General features: G+C 36.0%; 1 protein-coding gene across 9 annotated transcripts in view; it reads left to right on the top strand.

Annotated features, from left to right (window-relative positions):
* CCDC30 (coiled-coil domain containing 30) overlaps nt 1–20,024 on the top strand; it is a 238,769-nt gene that overhangs the window by 100,989 nt on the left and 117,756 nt on the right. For 2 of the 9 annotated variants that reach the window (XM_077150014.1, XM_077150018.1), the window contains exons 2-7: nt 1,377–3,559; nt 4,479–4,577; nt 5,805–5,894; nt 12,386–12,421; nt 13,655–13,792; nt 17,707–17,876. The exons of 2 other annotated variants lie outside the window; for them this stretch is intronic. In XM_077150014.1, coding sequence (XP_077006129.1) covers nt 4,536–4,577; nt 5,805–5,894; nt 12,386–12,421; nt 13,655–13,792; nt 17,707–17,876 — 476 coding nt within the window. In that variant the 5' untranslated portion in view covers nt 1,377–3,559; nt 4,479–4,535. Of the gene's footprint in view, nt 1–1,376; nt 3,560–4,478; nt 4,578–5,804; nt 5,895–12,385; nt 12,422–13,654; nt 13,793–17,706; nt 17,877–19,782; nt 19,844–20,024 lie in introns of those variants that run through there. 5 more of the 9 variants (XM_077150015.1, XM_077150017.1, XM_077150020.1 and 2 more) reach the window with 5 other exon arrangements.

The raw sequence follows: 20,024 nt of genomic DNA, 5'->3' as shown, positions 1-20,024 counted from the left end.
ATTCAAATGGCTGATAAGTACATGAAAAGATGCTCAACATCATTAGCTGTTAGAGAAATGAAAATTAAAACTACAATGAGTTACTACTTCATACCCACTAGAATGGCTATTATTTTTTAGAAGTGAAAATAACAAGTGTTGGCAAAATAGGAATCCCTGTACATTGTTGGTAGAAATGTAAAATAGTGTGGCCACTGTGGAAAAAACTTTGGAAATTCCTCAAAAACTTAAACATAGAATTACCACGTCCTGGCAATTCTTCTCCTAGGTATATACCCAAAAAAATTGAAAGCAGATATCTGGATAGAAATTTGTACACCAGTGTTCATCACAGCATTATTCACAATAGACACAGGGAGGAAGTATATCCATTAGAGAAAGGAAAAATGTCTGGTATATACACATTAAGGAAAACTGTATACTTTTCTTCTTTGAACATATTTTAAAATAAGATCGATGCTGATTTATCCAGAATGTCATAAATAACATTTCTCATTGAAGGATGTAGATTCTTCTACATCAGCAAATGAATGGATATACTGAATGTGGTAGTTCCATACAATGGAATACTACTCTGTCACGGAAAGAAGCAAAGTGGTGGTACATTCTGCAGCGTGGATGACCCCTGAAGACATCATAGTGAATGAAATAAGTCAGACACAAAAAGATAAATAGTGCATGATTTCTGTTATATGAAATACTCAGAATTAGCAAATTCATGGAGACAGAAAGCAGAATAGTATTGAGGGTATGGGATAGGGAGGTATTGCCAAATGAGTATGACATTTCATTTGGGATGATGAAAGTAGTCTGGAAATAAGATCATGGTGAAAGTTACACAGTATTGTCAATATACCTCATGTCAAAGAATTGTTCACTTAAAATTGTCAAAAATAATTTTTACGTTATGTTTTTACCATAACTAAATATAAACTATTTTTAAAAACAGAGGAAGGGCTATTGGATAGGAAGAACCTTAGAATGTGGTGCAGCTCTGAGAAAGTCTCAGCCAGCTCAACAGGAAGCTGCACTACAATGACAGAGAATTTCTCACTGGGCAGAAATGGCCAGGTCTTAATATCCCTGCCATGCTAAGACACTGGCTAGAGGCTGCCTGGGAGGAGTGTGGCAAGTTCCTTCTTGAAGAGAGATATCAATTGGTGCATTTCCATGTGATCCTCTGTATCATAGAATTATGAGATTAGAGAAAATCCTTGAAATTAATCTACATCCTTCAATGAGAAATGTTATTTATGACATTCTGGATAAATCAGCATCGATCTTATTTTAAAATATGTTCAAAGAAGAAAAGTATACAGTTTTCCTTAATGTGTATATACCAGACATTTTTCCTTTCTCTAATTTTTTCCCTCTAGGCTGTGGTGTAAAGCAGTTTTATTGTCCTTACCATCAAGACTTAAAGTATTGCATGGATTTCAAAAAAAATAAAATATTTTTTTTTAATTGACACTCTAGTGATTCTTTCACTTACTTCATCCCACATACTACCAGCTGGAATGGGCTAAGGAGGAACATAGTAAACAAATGCTTCTTTTCCTTAAAGGTATTAATAAGTAGTAGTCTTTAAAACTGGGAAATGTTCTTAGTGAATAAGTAATCAATTTAAAATGACCTTTTAAAATTATTTCCTAAGGAAAGGGTAGGTACTAAATAGATTCTGCCTTCAAATTTCCTTCTTGATTGTTTGTAGAAAAAAAATCCTCAACCTTCCCTTGGCAGCAGGCTAATGGTAATAGCAATAAATATTAACTAAACAATCATTCTTAGCAGGAGAATTAAGTAAACTGAGTGCCGTAGTCAGAAGGTAAAGAAGCGAAGCCCCTTCTCATGAGCTTGTTTCCATCTCTTCACCTAGTGCCATGCTGGCCTGGTTTGGATCTTGGGTACCTCATGCAGTCATTTCCTCCTGATCTCTGACTGCTTTATTTTATGTTTCCTACAAAAAGTGAAGTAAAAGGATGGAAACAAACATGTGTTTAATGTTTGCAATGTTTTAGTAACTCTGCTAGAGATTTGGCATACTTCCTTTACTGTTAACAGAAATCCTTGGAGGTAGGTATTCTTCGCCCTGCTTTACAGATGAGGAAACAAAGATCACAAATTCACTAGTATGGGAGTCAAGATTTCAAGTCTTTACCTGACTACAAAACCCATGTTTTTGTTACTGGATCAGTGTTGGAGATTGAATCATGTCCCCACAAAAGGCATGTTCTAGTCCCAACCCTTGGGTCTGGGGGTATGAACCCATTTGTAAATAGGACCTTTGACTATATTATTAGTTAAGGTGTGCCCAAACTGAGTGAGTATGGACCTTAATCCAATATGGCTGAAGTCCTTATAAGCAAAAGAAATGAACCCAGAAGGAAGAAGCCACAGGCACTGCAAGAAGCTGGAAGTCAATGGAACCCAGAAGAGAAAGGAGAAATACCTCCATGTGCATTCCAATGTGACCGAAAAGCCCAGGAGAGGAAGCAAACCTTCTAGTCTCTGATGCCATGAGCCAATAAATGACTGTTGTTAAGCCAACCCATTATATGGTATTTGTTTTCGCAGGTGGGAAACTAAAGCAATCAGTGACTTGGAAACTTTATTCTCAGGAACAAACTGTGTTCTGAGTGTTTCAAAGGTCTGAGTCCCTAGGTCTTCTACCTCCACATCAACCAGAAAAGCTTCTACTTCTGGACACTCTGGAGAATGTTTTCTGATTTCTTTTGAAAATACTATCATATGGGGGTTTCTGTGGCTTAAAAGGGAAAAATAATCTAGCAAAGCACTCCCTTAAATTAGGTAGCTTTCTTGATATATAATTGTGTTCTTTACCCATTTCTGTATGCAGACTGATTTACCATTAACAAACCATTTCAGTGCTGCTAGTATGCATGTTCCTAGAGAAAATGCTTAATATAGGAGAAAACTAGGTATATGGCAGCAATAATATAGCCACAATATATTGAACGCTTGCGGTGTGCATGATCTATTTTAGGTGTTTTACAAACATAATCTCATGTGATCCCTCTAACAGCTTTCCCCAAGGTAAGTAGTTGTGCTCACATTTCATATTTGAGAGAAGTTAAACTTGATCAAAGCAAGAGGCAGAGCCGGGATTTGATTCAGGTTTGTCTAGCCCTAAGCTCATTTTCTACATCATACCATTATGTAGGGATTTATGGAATACCTACAGCAGGCCCAGCTCTGAACACGTAAACCATCTCCACTTAGAGGTGATTACAGGGCAGTATTTTATTCTCTATAGTGTTAGCATTTGTCATTTCATTTGATTGTGCTTGGGAGAGGTCACAGCACAACACAAGCGTATAGTAGGGATGTCAATAAAACTTGTCATACTGTAAGTGGGAGGCACAGTTTAGTTCAGAGCATTAGATGGTCCCCACTTTGCATATAGTAGAACATTGAAAGTGGAAAATTCTGAGCTGTTACACCGTTCTCCAGAGTCGTTGGTGGCTATCCCATGCTAATGAGACGATTCCCTAGCAAGTCATTAGTCTTCCCTTTTGTTTACTGCTGGCTGACATGTGAGGTAGGCTCCCTTCAGCTACCCAGAGTGCTCTATATCCTATTTCTCATTCTCACATTATTTGGTTCCTCTTTCCTGTGTTTTTCTGTTTTAAACTTTTGTCATTAGTCTCATGAAGGCATAAGTTGCCTAATTGCATAAATATATTCAGTGTGCCACAGACTAATTATGGTAAATTTCAAATATATATAAGTACTTTTAGAATGCTATCTTAAAAATTATAATACTCAAATATATCACATTCTTATATGGAGAAAACACAAAGAAAATGAGAGGAGTTTTCATTTTTAAGTGTTTAAAGTTTTCATCCCTCTTTTCCCTTTCGCAGTTTACGTGGTGTAAGGGTGGGGCTAAGTGAGATCTTGAGTAGAGTGTTGAATTCGTCAACGTGCCATGTGTGGATGTGTAAAACATTTACTAGTGCAGGGTGATAGAAAGTGGAAAATCTGTCTTGGGAAAACAAAGTATCATATTCTTGTGCAGTACTGCAAAGAAGTTGATATGTTGCTTTACTATACCATGGGACAGGAGGATTTGTAAAAGTTACACTTTCGTTTCAGCATCTGTTTTTCTCATAACATTCCTGCTTTTTCAACTGCACCAGTTTTGGATGCTGTTCTTGTTTTATTGATACTGAACATGAAAAGGACAAATGAGAAGCTAGATTAATTCAGATCAGGATTCTGTAGTACATTTTTCTAATACTTGTTCTCTTTGGTTCAGCTGCCAAATGGAAAACCAAGGGCTCAAATATATAATAAAGCAGCTTTCCACAGGATTCAATACCAGTAGGAGGTAAACCTGTTGGTAGGAGATTTCAAGGGTATAACCTTAGGGAAGGATATTTAAGAAACATAGCTTATCTTTACAGTTTTTTAAAAAGTAAAACATGTATTTTAACTGATGACTTATTTGGATTAAGATTTCCATCTTAGAGCCTGAGCTATAAGTAATATAGGAAGACACAAGAGAAACCAGTATGAAAGATCAAGAGGCAGTTAAAGTGCAAGATTTCAAAGAGGTAAGAAATAAAAAGAGTTTTTAGTTACATTTTCTAAAAAAGTGAGCAGACCCCATAATGTTACTTTAGAATTACTGGGGCAAAGCGAGAAAGTACATTCTAAGTGTAAATGGTAAATTTACCACTTTCTGTGTGATCAGTGGTTACAGAATGTAGTAGCTGGGATCCCATTTAAAAATGTATTTAGCATATAAGTGTGTTGAAATTGAAAGGATGATTTAAAGGTATTGCCTCACTAAAGAATAAATATGAAAAATTTAAAATGATCCAATAATAATATAAATTGCCATTTACAGAGCACTTCCTATGAGCTAGGCTACCTATTAATGCCCATACATGTCTATTATTCAGATAAGGTAATCGAGGCTAACAAAAGTTAAGTAACTGGCTCAGGGTCCCACTGTAGTTCAACAGAGCAAGACTGGTAGAGCTCTTATCCAGTATACCACCACTTCCTGACTGGCCAAACCAAATATGCAGTTAGTTCACTAGACATGTGCTGTTACAGTGGAGAAGGGTCTGTAGCTTGATGATAGTATTAAGAGAATTAGGTCAGTTCTCACTCTGTGTTCACTAAGCTACATTTTTACCTCAATTTAATTTCCTAATAGGTTTTTGTACACAAACAAAAATGTATTTTGGCAAGGCCATGTAATGTAGATGTTAAAAGTAAGGGTTTTTAAATTAAACTTGGTTTGAATCCCAGTGCTGACTGTGTGACCTTGGGCAAGTTGCCTAGTATCTGAACCTCACCTATCTCCTCTGAAAAAACATTTACTAATAGTTCAAATCTCATAAGGGTCCTGGGAAAGCAAGATGAGATATGCATACAAAGCACTTAAAATAGTGTCTGATATATAGTAAACACTGAATAAATAGTGGTTGCTTTCATTATTATTGCGATTATTATCAGTTTACCAAGATTTCAGTAATACCTTATGTATTTTTCGTAGCTTAAAATTCACAAAATACTTGCAAAATCACATTTGATTACACTGTGATGACTATGATATAGGCAGAACAAATATTAGCTACATTTTACAATTGAGAAAACATGGTTGGAGAGAAAGATACATATTATGAGCTATGGTGCCATGAACTAGTTTTTCCCAGGTTCTTTTATCCCCAGATGTCTTTATAATTGAGTTAGGTAGAAAATTGTTATCAGAACTTGTAGGAAATATTATTGTTTATATATAGAATAATTATGTAAAATGCTTTTTACAGATACTGAAAATGAGCCAAGAAAAAATTGAAATTCTTGAAAGTGAGTTATCAGAAGAAAGGGAGAGGAGAAAACAGTTGACATCTGATCTTTTTTTTTTTTTTTTTTTTTTTTTTTTTTTTTTTTTTTTTTTTTTTAGTTTTTTTTTTTTTTTTTTATTAATTAAAAAAAGAATTAACAAAACAATTAGAAATCATTTCAATGTACATGTACAATCAGTAATTCTTAATAACATCACATAGTTGCATATTCATCATTTCTTAGTACATTTGCATCGATTTAGAAAAAGAAATAAAAAGACAACAGAATAAGAATTAAAACAATAGAAAGAAAAAAAAAACAAAAAAAAACAAAAACAAAAAACCTATACCTCACATGCAGCTTCATTCAGTGTTTTAACATAATTGCATTACAATTGGGTAGTATTGTGCTGTCCATTTCTGAGTTTTTATATCCAGTCCCGTTGTACAGTCTGTATCCCTTCATCTCCAATTATCCCTTCTCTTTTTTTTTTTAATTAACAGAAAAAAAGAAATTAACCCAACATTTAGAGATCATACCATTCTACACATGCAATCATTAATTCTTAACATCATCACATAGATGCATGATCATCATTTCTTAGTACATTTGCATTGGTTTAGAAGAACTAGCAACATAACCGAAAAAGATATAGAATGTTAATATAGAGAAAAAAATAAAAGTAATAATAGTAAAATCAAAACAAAACAACACAAAACAAAACAAAAACCTATAGCTCAGATGCAGCTTCATTCAGTGTTTTAACATGATTACTTTACAATTAGGTATTATTGTGCTGTCCATTTTTGAGTTTTTGTATCTAGTCCTGTTGCACAGTCTGTATCCCTTCAGCTTCAATTACCCATTGTCTTACCCTGTTTCTAACTCCTGCTGAACTCTGTTACCAATGACATATTTCAAGTTTATTCTCGAATGTCCGTTCACATCAGTGGGACCATACAGTATTTGTCCTTTAGTTTTTGGCTGGATTCACTCAGCATAATATTCTCTAGGTCCATCCATGTTATTACATGGTTCATAAGTTTATCTTGTCTTAAAGCTGCATAATATTCCATCGTATGTATATACCACAGTTTGTTTAGCCACTCTTCTGTTGATGGAGATTTTGGCTGTTTCCATCTCTTTGCAATTGTAAATAATGCTGCTATAAACATTGGTGTGCAAATGTCCGTTTGTGTCTTTGCCCTTAAGTCCTCTGAGTAGATACCTAGCAATGGTATTGCTGGGTCGTATGGCAATTCTATATTCAGCTTTTTGAGGAACCGCCAAACTGCCTTCCACAGTGGTTGCACCCTTTGACATTCCCACCAACAGTGGATAAGTGTGCCTCTTTCTCCGCATCCTCTCCAGCACTTGTCATTTTCTGTTTTGTTGATAATGGCCATTCTGGTGGGTGTGAGATGATATCTCATTGTGGTTTTGATTTGCATTTCTCTAATGGCCAGGGACATTGAGCATCTCTTCATGTGCCTCTTGGCCATCCGTATTTCCTCTTCTGAGAGGTGTCTGTTCAAGTCTTTTTCCCATTTTGTAATTGGGTTGGCTGTCTTTTTGTTGTTGAGATGAACAATCTCTTTATAAATTCTGGATACTAGACCTTTATCTGATATATCATTTCCAAATATTGTCTCCCATTGTGAAGGCTGTCTTTCTACTTTCTTGATGAAGTTCTTTGATGCACAAAAGTGTTTAATTTTGAGGAGTTCCCATTTATTTATTTCCTTCTTCAGTGCTCTTGCTTTAGGTTTAAGGTCCATAAAACCGCCTCCAGTTGTAAGATCCATAAGATATCTCCCTACATTTTCCTCTAACTGTTTTATGGTCTTAGACCTAATGTTTAGATCTTTGATCCATTTTGAGTTAACTTTTGTATAGGGTGTGAGAGATGGGTCTTCTTTCATTCTTTTGCATATGGATATCCAGTTCTCTAGGCACCATTTATTGAAGAGACTGTTCTGTCCCAGGTGAGTTGGCTTGACTGCCTTATCAAAGATCAAATGTCCATAGATGAGAGGGTCTATATCTGAGCACTCTATTCGATTCCATTGGTCGATATATCTATCTTTATGCCAATACCATGCTGTTTTGACCACTGTGGCTTCATAATATGCCTTAAAGTCAGGCAGCGCGAGACCTCCAGCTTCGTTTTTTTTCCTCAAGATGTTTTTAGCAATTCGGGGCACCCTGCCCTTCCAGATAAATTTGCTTATTGGTTTTTCTATTTCTGAAAAATAAGTTGTTGGGATTTTGATTGGTATTGCATTGAATCTGTAAATCAATTTAGGTAGGATTGACATCTTAACTATATTTAGTCTTCCAATCCATGAACACGGTATGCCCTTCCATCTATTTAGGTCTTCTGTGATTTCTTTTAGCAGTTTTTTGTAGTTTTCTTTATATAGGTTTTTTGTCTCTTTAGTTAAATTTATTCCTAGGTATTTTATTCTTTTAGTTGCAATTGTGAATGGGATTCGTTTCTTGATTTCCCCCTCAGCTTGTTCCTTACTAGTGTATAGAAATGCTACAGATTTTTGAATGTTGATCTTGTAACCTGCTACTTTGCTGTACTCATTTATTAGCTCTAGTAGTTTTGTTGTGGATTTTTCCGGGTTTTCGACGTATAGTATCATATCGTCTGCAAACAGTGATAGTTTTACTTCTTCCTTTCCAATTTTGATGCCTTGTATTTCTTTTTCTTGTCTAATTGCTCTGGCTAGAACCTCCAACACAATGTTGAATAATAGTGGTGATAGTGGACATCCTTGTCTTGTTCCTGATCTTAGGGGGAAAGTTTTCAATTTTTCCCCATTGAGGATGATATTAGCTGTGGGTTTTTCATATATTCCCTCTATCATTTTAAGGAAGTTCCCTTGTATTCCTATCTTTTGAAGTGTTTTCAACAGGAAAGGATGTTGAATCTTGTCGAATGCCTTCTCTGCATCAATTGAGATGATCATGTGATTTTTCTGCTTTGATTTGTTGATATGGTGTATTACATTAATTGATTTTCTTATGTTGAACCATCCTTGCATACCTGGGATGAATCCTACTTGGTCATGATGTATAATTCTTTTAATGTGTTGTTGGATACGATTTGCTAGAATTTTATTGAGGATTTTTGCATCTGTATTCATTAGAGAGATTGGTCTGTAGTTTTCTTTTTTTGTAATATCTTTGCCTGGTTTTGGTATGAGGGTGATGTTGGCTTCATAGAATGAATTAGGTAGTTTTCCCTCCACTTCGATTTTTTTGAAGAGTTTGAAGAGAATTGGTACTAATTCTTTCTGGAACGTTTGGTAGAATTCACATGTGAAGCCATCTGGTCCTGGACTTTTCTTTTTAGGAAGCTTTTGAATGACTAATTCAATTTCTTTACTTGTGATTGGTTTGTTGAGGTCATCTATGTCTTCTTGAGTCAAAGTTGGTTGTTCATGTCTTTCCAGGAACCCGTCCATTTCCTCTAAATTGTTGTATTTATTAGCGTAAAGTTGTTCATAGTATCCTGTTATTACCTCCTTTATTTCTGTGAGGTCAGTAGTTATGTCTCCTCTTCCATTTCTGATCTTATTTATTTGCATCCTCTCTCTTCTTCTTTTTGTCAATCTTGCTAAGGGCCCATCAATCTTATTGATTTTCTCATAGAACCAACTTCTGGCCTTATTGATTTTCTCTATTGTTTTCATGTTTTCAATTTCATTTATTTGTGCTCTAATCTTTGTTATTTCTTTCCTTTTGCTTGCTTTGGGGTTAGCTTGCTGTTCTTTCTCCAGTTCTTCCAAATGGATAGTTAATTCCTGAATTTTTGCCTTTTCTTCTTTTCTGATATAGGCATTTAGAGCAATAAATTTCCCTCTTAGCACTGCCTTTGCTGCGTCCCATAAGTTTTGATATGTTGTGTTTTCATTTTCATTCGCCTCGAGGTATTTGCTAATTTCTCTTGCAATTTCTTCTTTGACCCAGTCGTTGTTTAGGAGTGTGTTGTTGAGCCTCCAGGTATTTGTGAATTTTCTGGCACTCTGCCTATTATTGATTTCCAACATCATTCCTTTATGGTCCGAGAAAGTGTTGTGTAAGATTTCAATCTTTTTAAATTTGTTAAGACTTGCTTTGTGACCCAGCATATGGTCTATCTTTGAGAATGATCCATGAGCACTTGAGAAAAAGGTGTATCCTGCTGTTGTGGGATGTAATGTCCTATAAATGTCTATTAAGTCTAGTTCATTTATAGTAATATTCAGATTCTCTATTTCTTTGTTGATCCTCTGTCTAGATGTTCTGTCCCTTGATGAGAGTGGTGAGTTGAAGTCTCCAACTATTATGGTATATGAGTCTATTTCCCTTTTCAGTGTTTGCAGTATATTCCTCACGTATTTGGGGGCATTCTGATTCGGTGCGTAAATATTTATGATTGTTATGTCTTCTTGTTTAATTGTTCCTTTTATTAGTATATAGTGTCCTTCTTTGTCTCTTTTAACTGTTTTACATTTGAAGTCTAATTTGTTGGATATTAGTATAGCCACTCCTGCTCTTTTCTGGTTGTTATTTGCATGAAATATCTTTTCCCAACCTTTCACTTTCAACCTATGTTTATCTTTGGGTCTAAGATGTGTTTCCTGTAGACAGCATATAGAAGGATCCTGTTTTTTAATCCATTCTGCCAATCTATGTCTTTTGATTGGGGAATTCAGTCCATTGACATTTAGTGTTATTACTGTTTGGATAATATTTTCCTCTAACATTTTGCCTTTTGTATTATATATATCATATCTGATTTTCCTTCTTTCTACACTCTTTTCCATATCTCTCTCTTCTGTCTTTTTGTATCTGACTCTAGTGCTCCCTTTAGTATTTCTTGCAGAGCTGGTCTCTTGGTCACAAATTCTTTCAGTGACTTTTTGTCTGAGAATGTTTTAATTTCTCCCTCATTTTTGAAGGATAATTTTGCTGGATATAGGAGTCTTGGTTGGCAGTTTTTCTCTTTTAGTATTTTAAATATATCATCCCACTGTCTTCTAGCTTCCATGGTTTCTGCTGAGAAATCTACACAAAGTCTTATTGGGTTTCCCTTGTATGTAATGGATTGTTTTTCTCTTGCTGCTTTCAAGATCTTCTCTTTCTCTTTGACCTCTGACATTCTAACTAGTAAGTGTCTTGGAGAACGCCTATTTGGGTCTAATCTCTTTGGGGTGCGCTGCACTTCTTGGATCTGTAATTTTAGGTCTTTCATAAGAGTTGGGAAATTTTCAGTGAAAATTTCTTCCATTAGTTTTTCTCCTCCTTTTCCCTTCTCTTCTCCTTCTGGGACACCCACAACACGTATATTTGTGCGGTTCATATTGTCCTTGAGTTCCCTGATACCCTGTTCAAATTTTTCCATTCTTTTCCCGATAGTTTCTGTTTCTTTTTTGGATTCAGATGTTCCATCCTCCAAATCACTAATTCTATCTTCTGTCTCTTTAAATCTATCATTGTAGCTATCCATTATTTTTTCTATGTTTGCTACTTTATCCTTCACTTCCATAAGTTCTGCGATTTGTTTTTTCAGTTTTTCTATTTCTTCTTTATGTTCAGCCCATGTCCTCTTCATGTCCTCCCTCAATTTATCGATTTCATTTTTGAAGAGGTTTTCCATTTCTGTTCGTATATTCAGGATTAGTTGTCTCAGCTCTTGTGTCTCATTTGAGCTATTGGTTTGTTCCTTTGACTGGGCCATATTCTCAATCTTTTGAGCGTGGACAGTTATCTTCTGCTGCTGGCGTCTGGGCATTTATTCAGATTTCTCTTGGTGTCGGACCCAGCAAGGTTGTAATATTTTTCTGTGAAATCTCTGGGTTCTGTTTTTCTTATCCTGCCCAGTAGGTGGCGCTCGTGGCACACGTTTGTCTGCGGGTCCCACCAGTAAAAGGTGCTGTGGGACCTTAAACTTTGGAAAACTCTCGCCGTCCGGGGGGTTCGCTAGCCGAAACGGCTTGAGCCGGCCCGGGGTCCGAACGCAGGGAGGGTTGCTGGTCGCCGCAGCCAGGGAAAGAGCCCGTCCGAATTTCCTAGTCGGCCCTGGGCAACAAGCGTGGCGGGAGGGCGCCAGCGGCAGCGGCCCGCCCGAGAGAGTGCACGTTCCCCGGGAGTCACAGGTTTGGAAGGGGCCTCCCCCACCCGTCACCGTTCTCCGCGGCCTGGGGGTTTCCGATCCAATTCTCTCAGTTGGTCCGGGGGCTGCGCATGGTGTGGGCGCCAGTCGCCTTGGTTTCAGGGGACCACCTCTCCAATTCTCCCAGCCGGCCCGGGAAGGGGGAAGGGAGTAACTCCGGCCGCTTGCCACCCCGCCCGGTGAGGCCCGCGCGCCTCGGCGATCTCACCCGAGCTGCTTCTCTCAGCCAGCCAGCCGTTCCAGGATGGGGTACGCTGTCTTTTTTATCTCTGTTGTGGCTTTGGGCGCTTTCTGTATCGTTTCTACTCCCCTAGTAGGTGTCCTGGAGAAGAAACTAAGATCCGCGCGTCTTACTAAGCCGCCATCTTCCAGGAAGTCCCGACATCTGATCTTAATACTGTACAGAAGGCTTTGAAAGTTGAAAGTGAGGTATTTTAACATTTTGTGATTCAGGATATTTTTTTCCTTTATTGTCTTTTGTTTTAACTTATTATCTTGCCATGTTGAAAAGGAGACATAATTAGTCTCTATTTGAAGAGACACCTGGAAGTAAGTTCATGGATGTATTTGATCATCAATTTAGGTGACTGTGATGTTTAATCAGTTTGCATGGTGGGTGGAAGCCAGTGTAATGCCCTAATCCCATCTGGATAACCTACAAGAATTTTCAGTGAGATAAGGAATTAGGAAATCAGTATCAATACCACTTGTTCTCTTTCTGTAGTTTTGAATAGCCACTGCCTATCTTTTACCCTTTTGTCCAGTGCCTTCCTATAAGCATTCTCCTCTTTCTTGGACCTTGAGGCTTTAGGAAAATATCAAGTAGTTCCTCTCCTGAAGTAAGTTTTATATCACCTATCAAATACTGTATATTCCATGTCATCTATGCTTAAATTTAATAAAAATCTATATGTGCCATAATTTTTTTCTTTCATGGATTTGAAAAAAAAATCAGAATTAGAAGAAACCCTAGTTGAATTCTAACAATTAATTAAATCACTGAATATACATCATTAAATAAGGCAGCATAATTTGTAGGTAAGAAAACAGAGTTTGGGGCAGTGTGATGGTGGCTCAGTGACAGAATTCTCACCTGCCATGCCAGAGACCCAGGTTCAATTCCTGATGCTTGCCCATGTAAAAAAAAAACAAAGAAAACAGTTTGACAGATAGATATGGATTTGAATCTCAACTTCACAACTTCATAGCTTTGTGAATTTAGGCAGATTACTTAAACTCTCTGAACCTTGGTTCAATAACCCTACCTGTCACAAGGATTAAACGTAAACCACATAGCACATGATACAAAAATGGTAATTTTTTAAAATATGTTTTTAAACAGATAATATAACTATTTAATGCAACAGCTACTGAAGAAATTACCTTTTTCCAAGTTTTGCTGAAAATAAAAATGACTCTAGAAGTCCAATATTCCAACCTGTGAATGATAGAAAATAAGAATGCTCAATTTAATGAATTGATTCAAGTAATCTTTGTTTTAACTACAAGAAGGGAGTGAGTCTGCTAGAAAGATAGGTTGGAATATTTAAAACAAACATTTTTCTGTTAGGACCATTTCAGGATTTCTTTTTATAAACATGATACCTTTTATGGGAAAATAGTCTTATTTGATTCTGCTAAACATCTTCATTTCTTAATCAGGAATTGCAAAAATCAAAGTCAGAGCTTATATGCCTTTATAATGAAATTCAAAGTCTTCGAGGAGCAACAGAAGACAGAGACCATTTTTTAATAGCATATGACCTACTACAAAGAGAGAATTCTGAATTAGAAACAAAGGTGAGACTGAGTTAATAAGTAGTTAAATGTTCAATGTTTAACCCATCTTTTATGAGGATAGGATCAATGTTTAACACATCTTTTATGAGGATAGAATATAAAGAAATTTTCACTAAAAGACAACTTGAAAATTGAAATTTCTCATTATTATAGAATAAACTGACAAACGGTGTGAGTTATAAGTCAATCCATAGTTCAGGATAAGTATTCAGACTTCAACCAGTACCTGCCACTTAGGATTTTTACATTAAATAAGCTTCCCACAGCTTAATTTTTGGAAAGCATATTTTAATGTAAGGGGGTTACTTAAATGTCTTCAATTTAAAAACTTAGAATCAACCATCTTTCTCACTCACATTGAAAATTAGGCTAATACTTAGAATTAGGAAAATGTTAAAATGCCATGACCCCAGTTTGTGCCCCAAGTTTAAAAAATGACTCCTAGAGCCTGGTTTAGTCCAACACCAAATGGAGAGATTGTATAATTTCTATAGTCCCACCTATCAGGTTATCACCATCTTCTCATATCTAAAATTCTCCCTCTCAATCACTCTTTTGAACTAGATTTAAATGGTAGGAAGGAATGGAGGCATGAATACAACTTAAATAGGCTGGTTTACATTTTAATACTAAGTGTGAGTGTAGGACTAAATCAAGACCCTATTTATCCTATGCATAGTTGTCACTCTGGGAAGCAGGAAGCAGGGTCCTGAAGCATTGGAACATGGATCATATAGTATGTGATAGGGAGGGAAAGGTCCAGAACACAGGGTTTGCTGCCTGGTAGGGAAGCTTTCTAGAGCATAGCTTATAACAAAGCTTTGTTATTGGGATCTAGTCAACAAAATGAGTTATCACTTTTTGCAACTAAAGGACCTCATCTTTTAAATCAGAAAGTTAACCCTAGAAGGTTAACAAAGAGGGTGAACTGAGATAAAGACTGCGATATAAAAATAAGAGACTCAGTTCATTAAAAAAGAAGCTGGGCATCTTTTTAAAAAAAAATTTTTTTTGAAATAATTTCAGACTTATAGAAGAGTTGTAAAAATAGTAAAAAGAATTCCTGTATTGCTTTATCATTCTCTTTCTCTTACTCTTTCTCCCTTTTTTCTTTCTCTCTGTACCCACACATACTCGTAGACACCCATGTACAAACACACACATACATACACAGAGATTTTTCTGAACCCTTTGAAAGTTGAAAACATAATGCCTCTTTATTCCTAAATATTTCCACAAGTCTACTAAAAAAACAAACAACAAATATATCTCTTAAACTAACACAGTACAAGTCTCAAAATCAGGAAATTTACATTGATACAGTACTATTATCTAATATTATTCAAATTTTGCCAATTGTCCCACTATATAACAAGAGAAAAATATTTCTAGTCCAGGATCCCATCCAGGACAACACATTGCATTTAATTGTCATGTCTCTTTAGCTCCTTTAAAGTGTAACATTTTCTCTGTATTTCTTTGTCCACTTATTTTAAAGAATGTCCCTCAATTTGGGTTTGTCTGATTTTTCCTCACAGTGTGATTCAGGTTATGCATTTTGGGCAAGAATACTGCAGAAGTGAAGTTGTGTCCTCAGTACAGTGTATCAGGGGACATGGTGTCTTTTTGTTCAACTCCTATTGACACTAACTTTGATCAATTGGTTAAGGTGGTGGTATCTGCCAGGTTTATCCACAATGAAGTTATTATGTTTCCTTTTATAATTAATAAATATCTTATGCAGAGATATTTTGAGATTATATGTATTCTGTTCCCCATCAAACTTTATTCATTACTTTTAGCACTGAGTCTGTTTTAAATCTTTGATTCTTTAATTATGTCCTGGTTTCTCTGCAAACAGAGTGCTTTAGAATTCAAGGCCTTCTTGCGTAAAAAAATTGTTCTTATGTATTTGTTGAAGCCCCTGTTTTATTGGCTATCTTTTTGTTTGGGTCACAATACCCAGATTCATAGTCACAGAATTTAAGAGCTGTGAGTATGATCATAGGACAACTCCATCAATTTACAGATAAGAACATGGAACCCCAGTGATATTAAGTTATCGCCCAAGTTGCATAGTGATTCTTGACCTGAGCTCTGTCTACTCTACTCTCAGGCCTTGTCGGACAAAAATAATCAGCTTAATTTTTATGGTATTTAAACATGGCTGATTATCAGATTCAGCTATGTCACTAAGAAAAAATATATATTGATAGAGTGAAGCCTGTGGAACAGAGTTGGTATTGTTTCACAACACTGTGTCATGGAAGATCCTATGGATTTAACCTTATTCACCATAAAAACCAAAATTCCTACCCATTGTCATTGTCACGTGAAAATCTAGAATACCTAGAAAGTGCTCAAAATTAATGTCACTGTCCTCTTCAGAAACCTTCAGCAGTTTTCAATTTGCTATAATATCAAGTCTCCACTCCACTGTTTGGCTTTCTTTTCTTCTTAAAAAAACCAACATTTTTTTTTGTAATGTTTATATTTTTACAATGGCCATAAAAAACCAGTGTTCAAATAGCAAAAAAAACTAATGCAGCCTCATTAAGGAAATTCCTCTTTAAAGGGCCTTCATAACCTGACCCCTCCCCACCAATCTTCCCTTATTTCTTGAACTGTTCCTCTTACGGCCTTTACTCCAGGAAGATAGCTTCTTGACGTCTCCACAAATAACCTATGTTCAGTTCCATAGCAATGCCTTTGACAGTATTGCTCCCAGTGATTAAATCATTCTACACTCTCTTCTTCACTTATCCGTATCTTCCCATTGCCCAAGGCCCAGTTCAGTACTGACCTCTGAACCATTCCAGTTCCTGCCTTCAACTATAATGAGATTATAGTCCCTATCTTACACAGTATTTCTCTTCAGAGAATTGAGATGATGTAGGAAAACAAACGAAGGGATCTCTTAAAGCAAACTTAAATTGATCTTTAGAATTAAATCCAATATGTTCAAAGAATCAGAGTTACTATAGAAACTTTTTGCTTTCATAGAGGCTCAAAAATGGGAGTCAGTCAGGATATCGTCCACCCTAGCACAATACTTTATGGAGTTACTTTCATGATTCCTTGGAACCATTCCCATGTACTCTTTCTACTTCCTGCAGGAGGTGTTCTTTCATTTTATATGAAGATATAAAGAACAAACTTTGGGGAAAGGAGATCTGCAGACTCTGTTCCCTCCCTTAAAAGACACCTGAACAATATTTTGCCAAATCACACAAAAAAGCAGTGACTTTTAAAGCATCCACTTGCATCAGAATTACTGGATACTTATTTAAAGTGCAGATTCCCATTTTCCACCCCAGACCATTGATTCAGAATCTTGGGATAAGGGAAAAATCAGCCATTCTAAGTTTTAAATAATATATACACTAAAGTTTGAGAACCATTACAATAGTATGCGGGCCTATATAAATTTAAGTTTTTTTAAGCAAAGAGTGTCAGACTGAAAAAACTTTGTTCTCTGTAACATACATCTAATAGTCTTTCTAATGTTTTATTGCAGCAATACATTATTGTTTTTATGAATCCATTGAGTATATTTAAAATTTGAGAACAAAAATGTGTGGTAATAATGTAAAACTCTATAGGTCACATCTTTTCGCTTGTTGAAAGAGAACAAAACCCTAAACAGGACTTGGAGAAGTCAACCCCAGAAACCAAAAATATCTTGTTTTTTTCTAATGTGAACTTAAGCACCCTTATGCTAGGGCAAAATGGGTAGGCTATGTAATAACTGCAGAGTGTTAGATGAAATTGGAAGAAGATTTAGATTAGAACATCAATTTATACTCTTTAAGTCAATAATTTTTTAAGCATTTAATGGAATCAATATACTTTTTAACAGCTAAACATAAGAATATGCAAAATGGAATGTTTGTTTTTTTCACTTAACTTTACAGGTCTTGAAGCTTTCTCAAGAATTCGAACACTTAAATCATTTGACTCTAGGGGGAAAAACTGCAGCTGCTAATTTAATTACAAGTGAAAGTATCTGTAAAGATCTTGTGTCTAAAGTACCAGTTTTGGAAGTAGAGATTCAGAGTTCAAAGGAAGAGAAAGAGGAATGCTGGTAAATTGAGAAAATCCCATATCACATTAAATTTTTTGGAGGGGTGGTCCATTTTTTGTCTTGACCATTAAGAATTTGTCTTTTGATCTATCACTACATTTTAAAACTTTTTTCTCCTTTTTGAAACAAATATGCTTTTCATAGAAAATTTGAAAAGCATTTTAACAATATAAGGAGATACAATTACCCGCCACTGAAAGATGTTAACATCCTAATTTTTATTTATATTTTTATACATACATATATGTATATTTTTATATAATTAAGATTATACTCTGCAGAGAAGTTTGTTTTTCGCTGTTTTTATTTAACGTTGTTTTATTATAGTTAAGCTTTTAGAATCTTCCTGTCTTTTTTGTTAAAAAAAACTTTTACACAGTCATTTCTACTTTTTCACAAAAAAAATCTTTCACGGAAACTAATAGATGCAATCAAATTTTGTTCAGAAAAACCCCATAACTAGATAGTCAAAAAGAAACAATAGATGTCTATTTTGACTTCATACTGTACTATAGGATACACTCATCATAAACTTGGAAAATATGTCTAGACATAACGAAATGTATAACTTTGTAGATATTCTAAGAAGATTGTTTTCCCAGTTTAGGGCCCCTGAATTTTACACCCTCTTAAAAGTTGCTTTCTAAATTTAGAGTAAGCACTGAGTCCAAGATTCACAATCATGAAACATAGCTGCACATGTAGGAAGAATATGTAAGTGAAGTGGTGGGTCACAAGAGCAACAGGACAAGAAGCTTGGTCACAGCATTTAGGTTTGCCTGTGGGAAAGACAAAATCTAGTTCTTGAGCACTGGAACAGTATATTACAGGGGTTTTGAGGAAAATTGTTCTAGTATCTCTGTATTAGATGGATTGGCAAGGATAGATAAATCAGTTAATCCAGATTAACAATCTAGATAGTTGCCTAGATTGAGAAAGTGGGAATGGAAATAAAAATGGTCAGTCAGAGAAGGCATCAGCATTAATGATCAAAACTGATAAAAATCTTACCAAATGACTTGGGGTTATCAGCTGCGATACTTGCCTCAAGGAACAAGGCTGTGGCTTTAATTCATCTGGGGGATGGGGAACTTCTCATGGGGAAGCATGAGAAGGTTATTGCGCTTCCCTATTAGGAGCCCCTTACTGCTACGTATTTCCATAATTGTTCCAAACTGCATCCTACAGCTGGAACTGTGAGAAGTCTATGGAGCTGCCATATATTTCCCTGTGTTCTCTTCTCATACTGTTTTCCTGCTTGCTTATCTTCTGTGCCCCATTTTACAGCCTTCACTTATTTCAGATCCATAACAACCATATTCAGCAATAAATTGTGTATTTACCATGTGCCAGGTACTGTAGGTAGATACCGAGAATACAAAATAAGACAATTTATAACCTCATAGTCTACAACAGTACACATTGGTAGTGTGATGCCAAAGCCTTGGAGGGTGAGCTGTATGGACCTTGACATCTTCCAGGATGATGACAGGAATTGTAGTGAAGAAGATGCAAGTAATCTATGAGCCAAATTCTTCCATTGAAAAGAAGTAGAAAGTGGTTCAGCACACCTGGAATGGTCCATTCACATAGAAGCTGTTCAATAAATCAAATTAATTGATTCTTGTAGTACATCTCTTCTGCTAGATTATAAGCTCCTTTAAGGTAATGGACTGTGTCTTGTTTTTCTCTTGCTTATAGTGCATCGTTTATAGGGTAGGGTAATGGATCTTAGAACAGGAGGGACCGCAGAGATCTTCTAATCCGGTAACTTTCAAACTTCTACTTTCCAAAACTTTAGGAGTTCTGAAGAGAGGGCTCAGAAACTACCTTGAGAGATGAGGAAAGACAAATCAGTGGGAGTGTGAGCCCTCCATTCACATTTCAGCCAGAGAAGCTCCACTTTTACTGTTTAATATGTGGGGCTCTGTGTAAGATTTTACTTCAAGAAAGGGTCCACAGCTAAAGTAAGTTTGAAAACCACTGATGTTTAGCTAAGTCTTCTCTTTTCACAGATAAGGTCTCTGAAACCAGGAGAAATGAACTAACTAATCTACAATCACATTCATAGCAAATTAGCAGGACTGGGAGTAGAACCCAGTTCTCTTAACTTTGAGTTAGGGGAAGTTAACAAATGTATCATTTTTG

Source organism: Tamandua tetradactyla, chromosome 2, assembly GCF_023851605.1.
Source record: "Tamandua tetradactyla isolate mTamTet1 chromosome 2, mTamTet1.pri, whole genome shotgun sequence".
Taxonomy (NCBI): Eukaryota; Metazoa; Chordata; class Mammalia; order Pilosa; family Myrmecophagidae; genus Tamandua; species Tamandua tetradactyla.
Note: the sequence above shows the minus strand (reverse complement) of the source record. Positions and strands in the feature narration are given on the sequence as shown.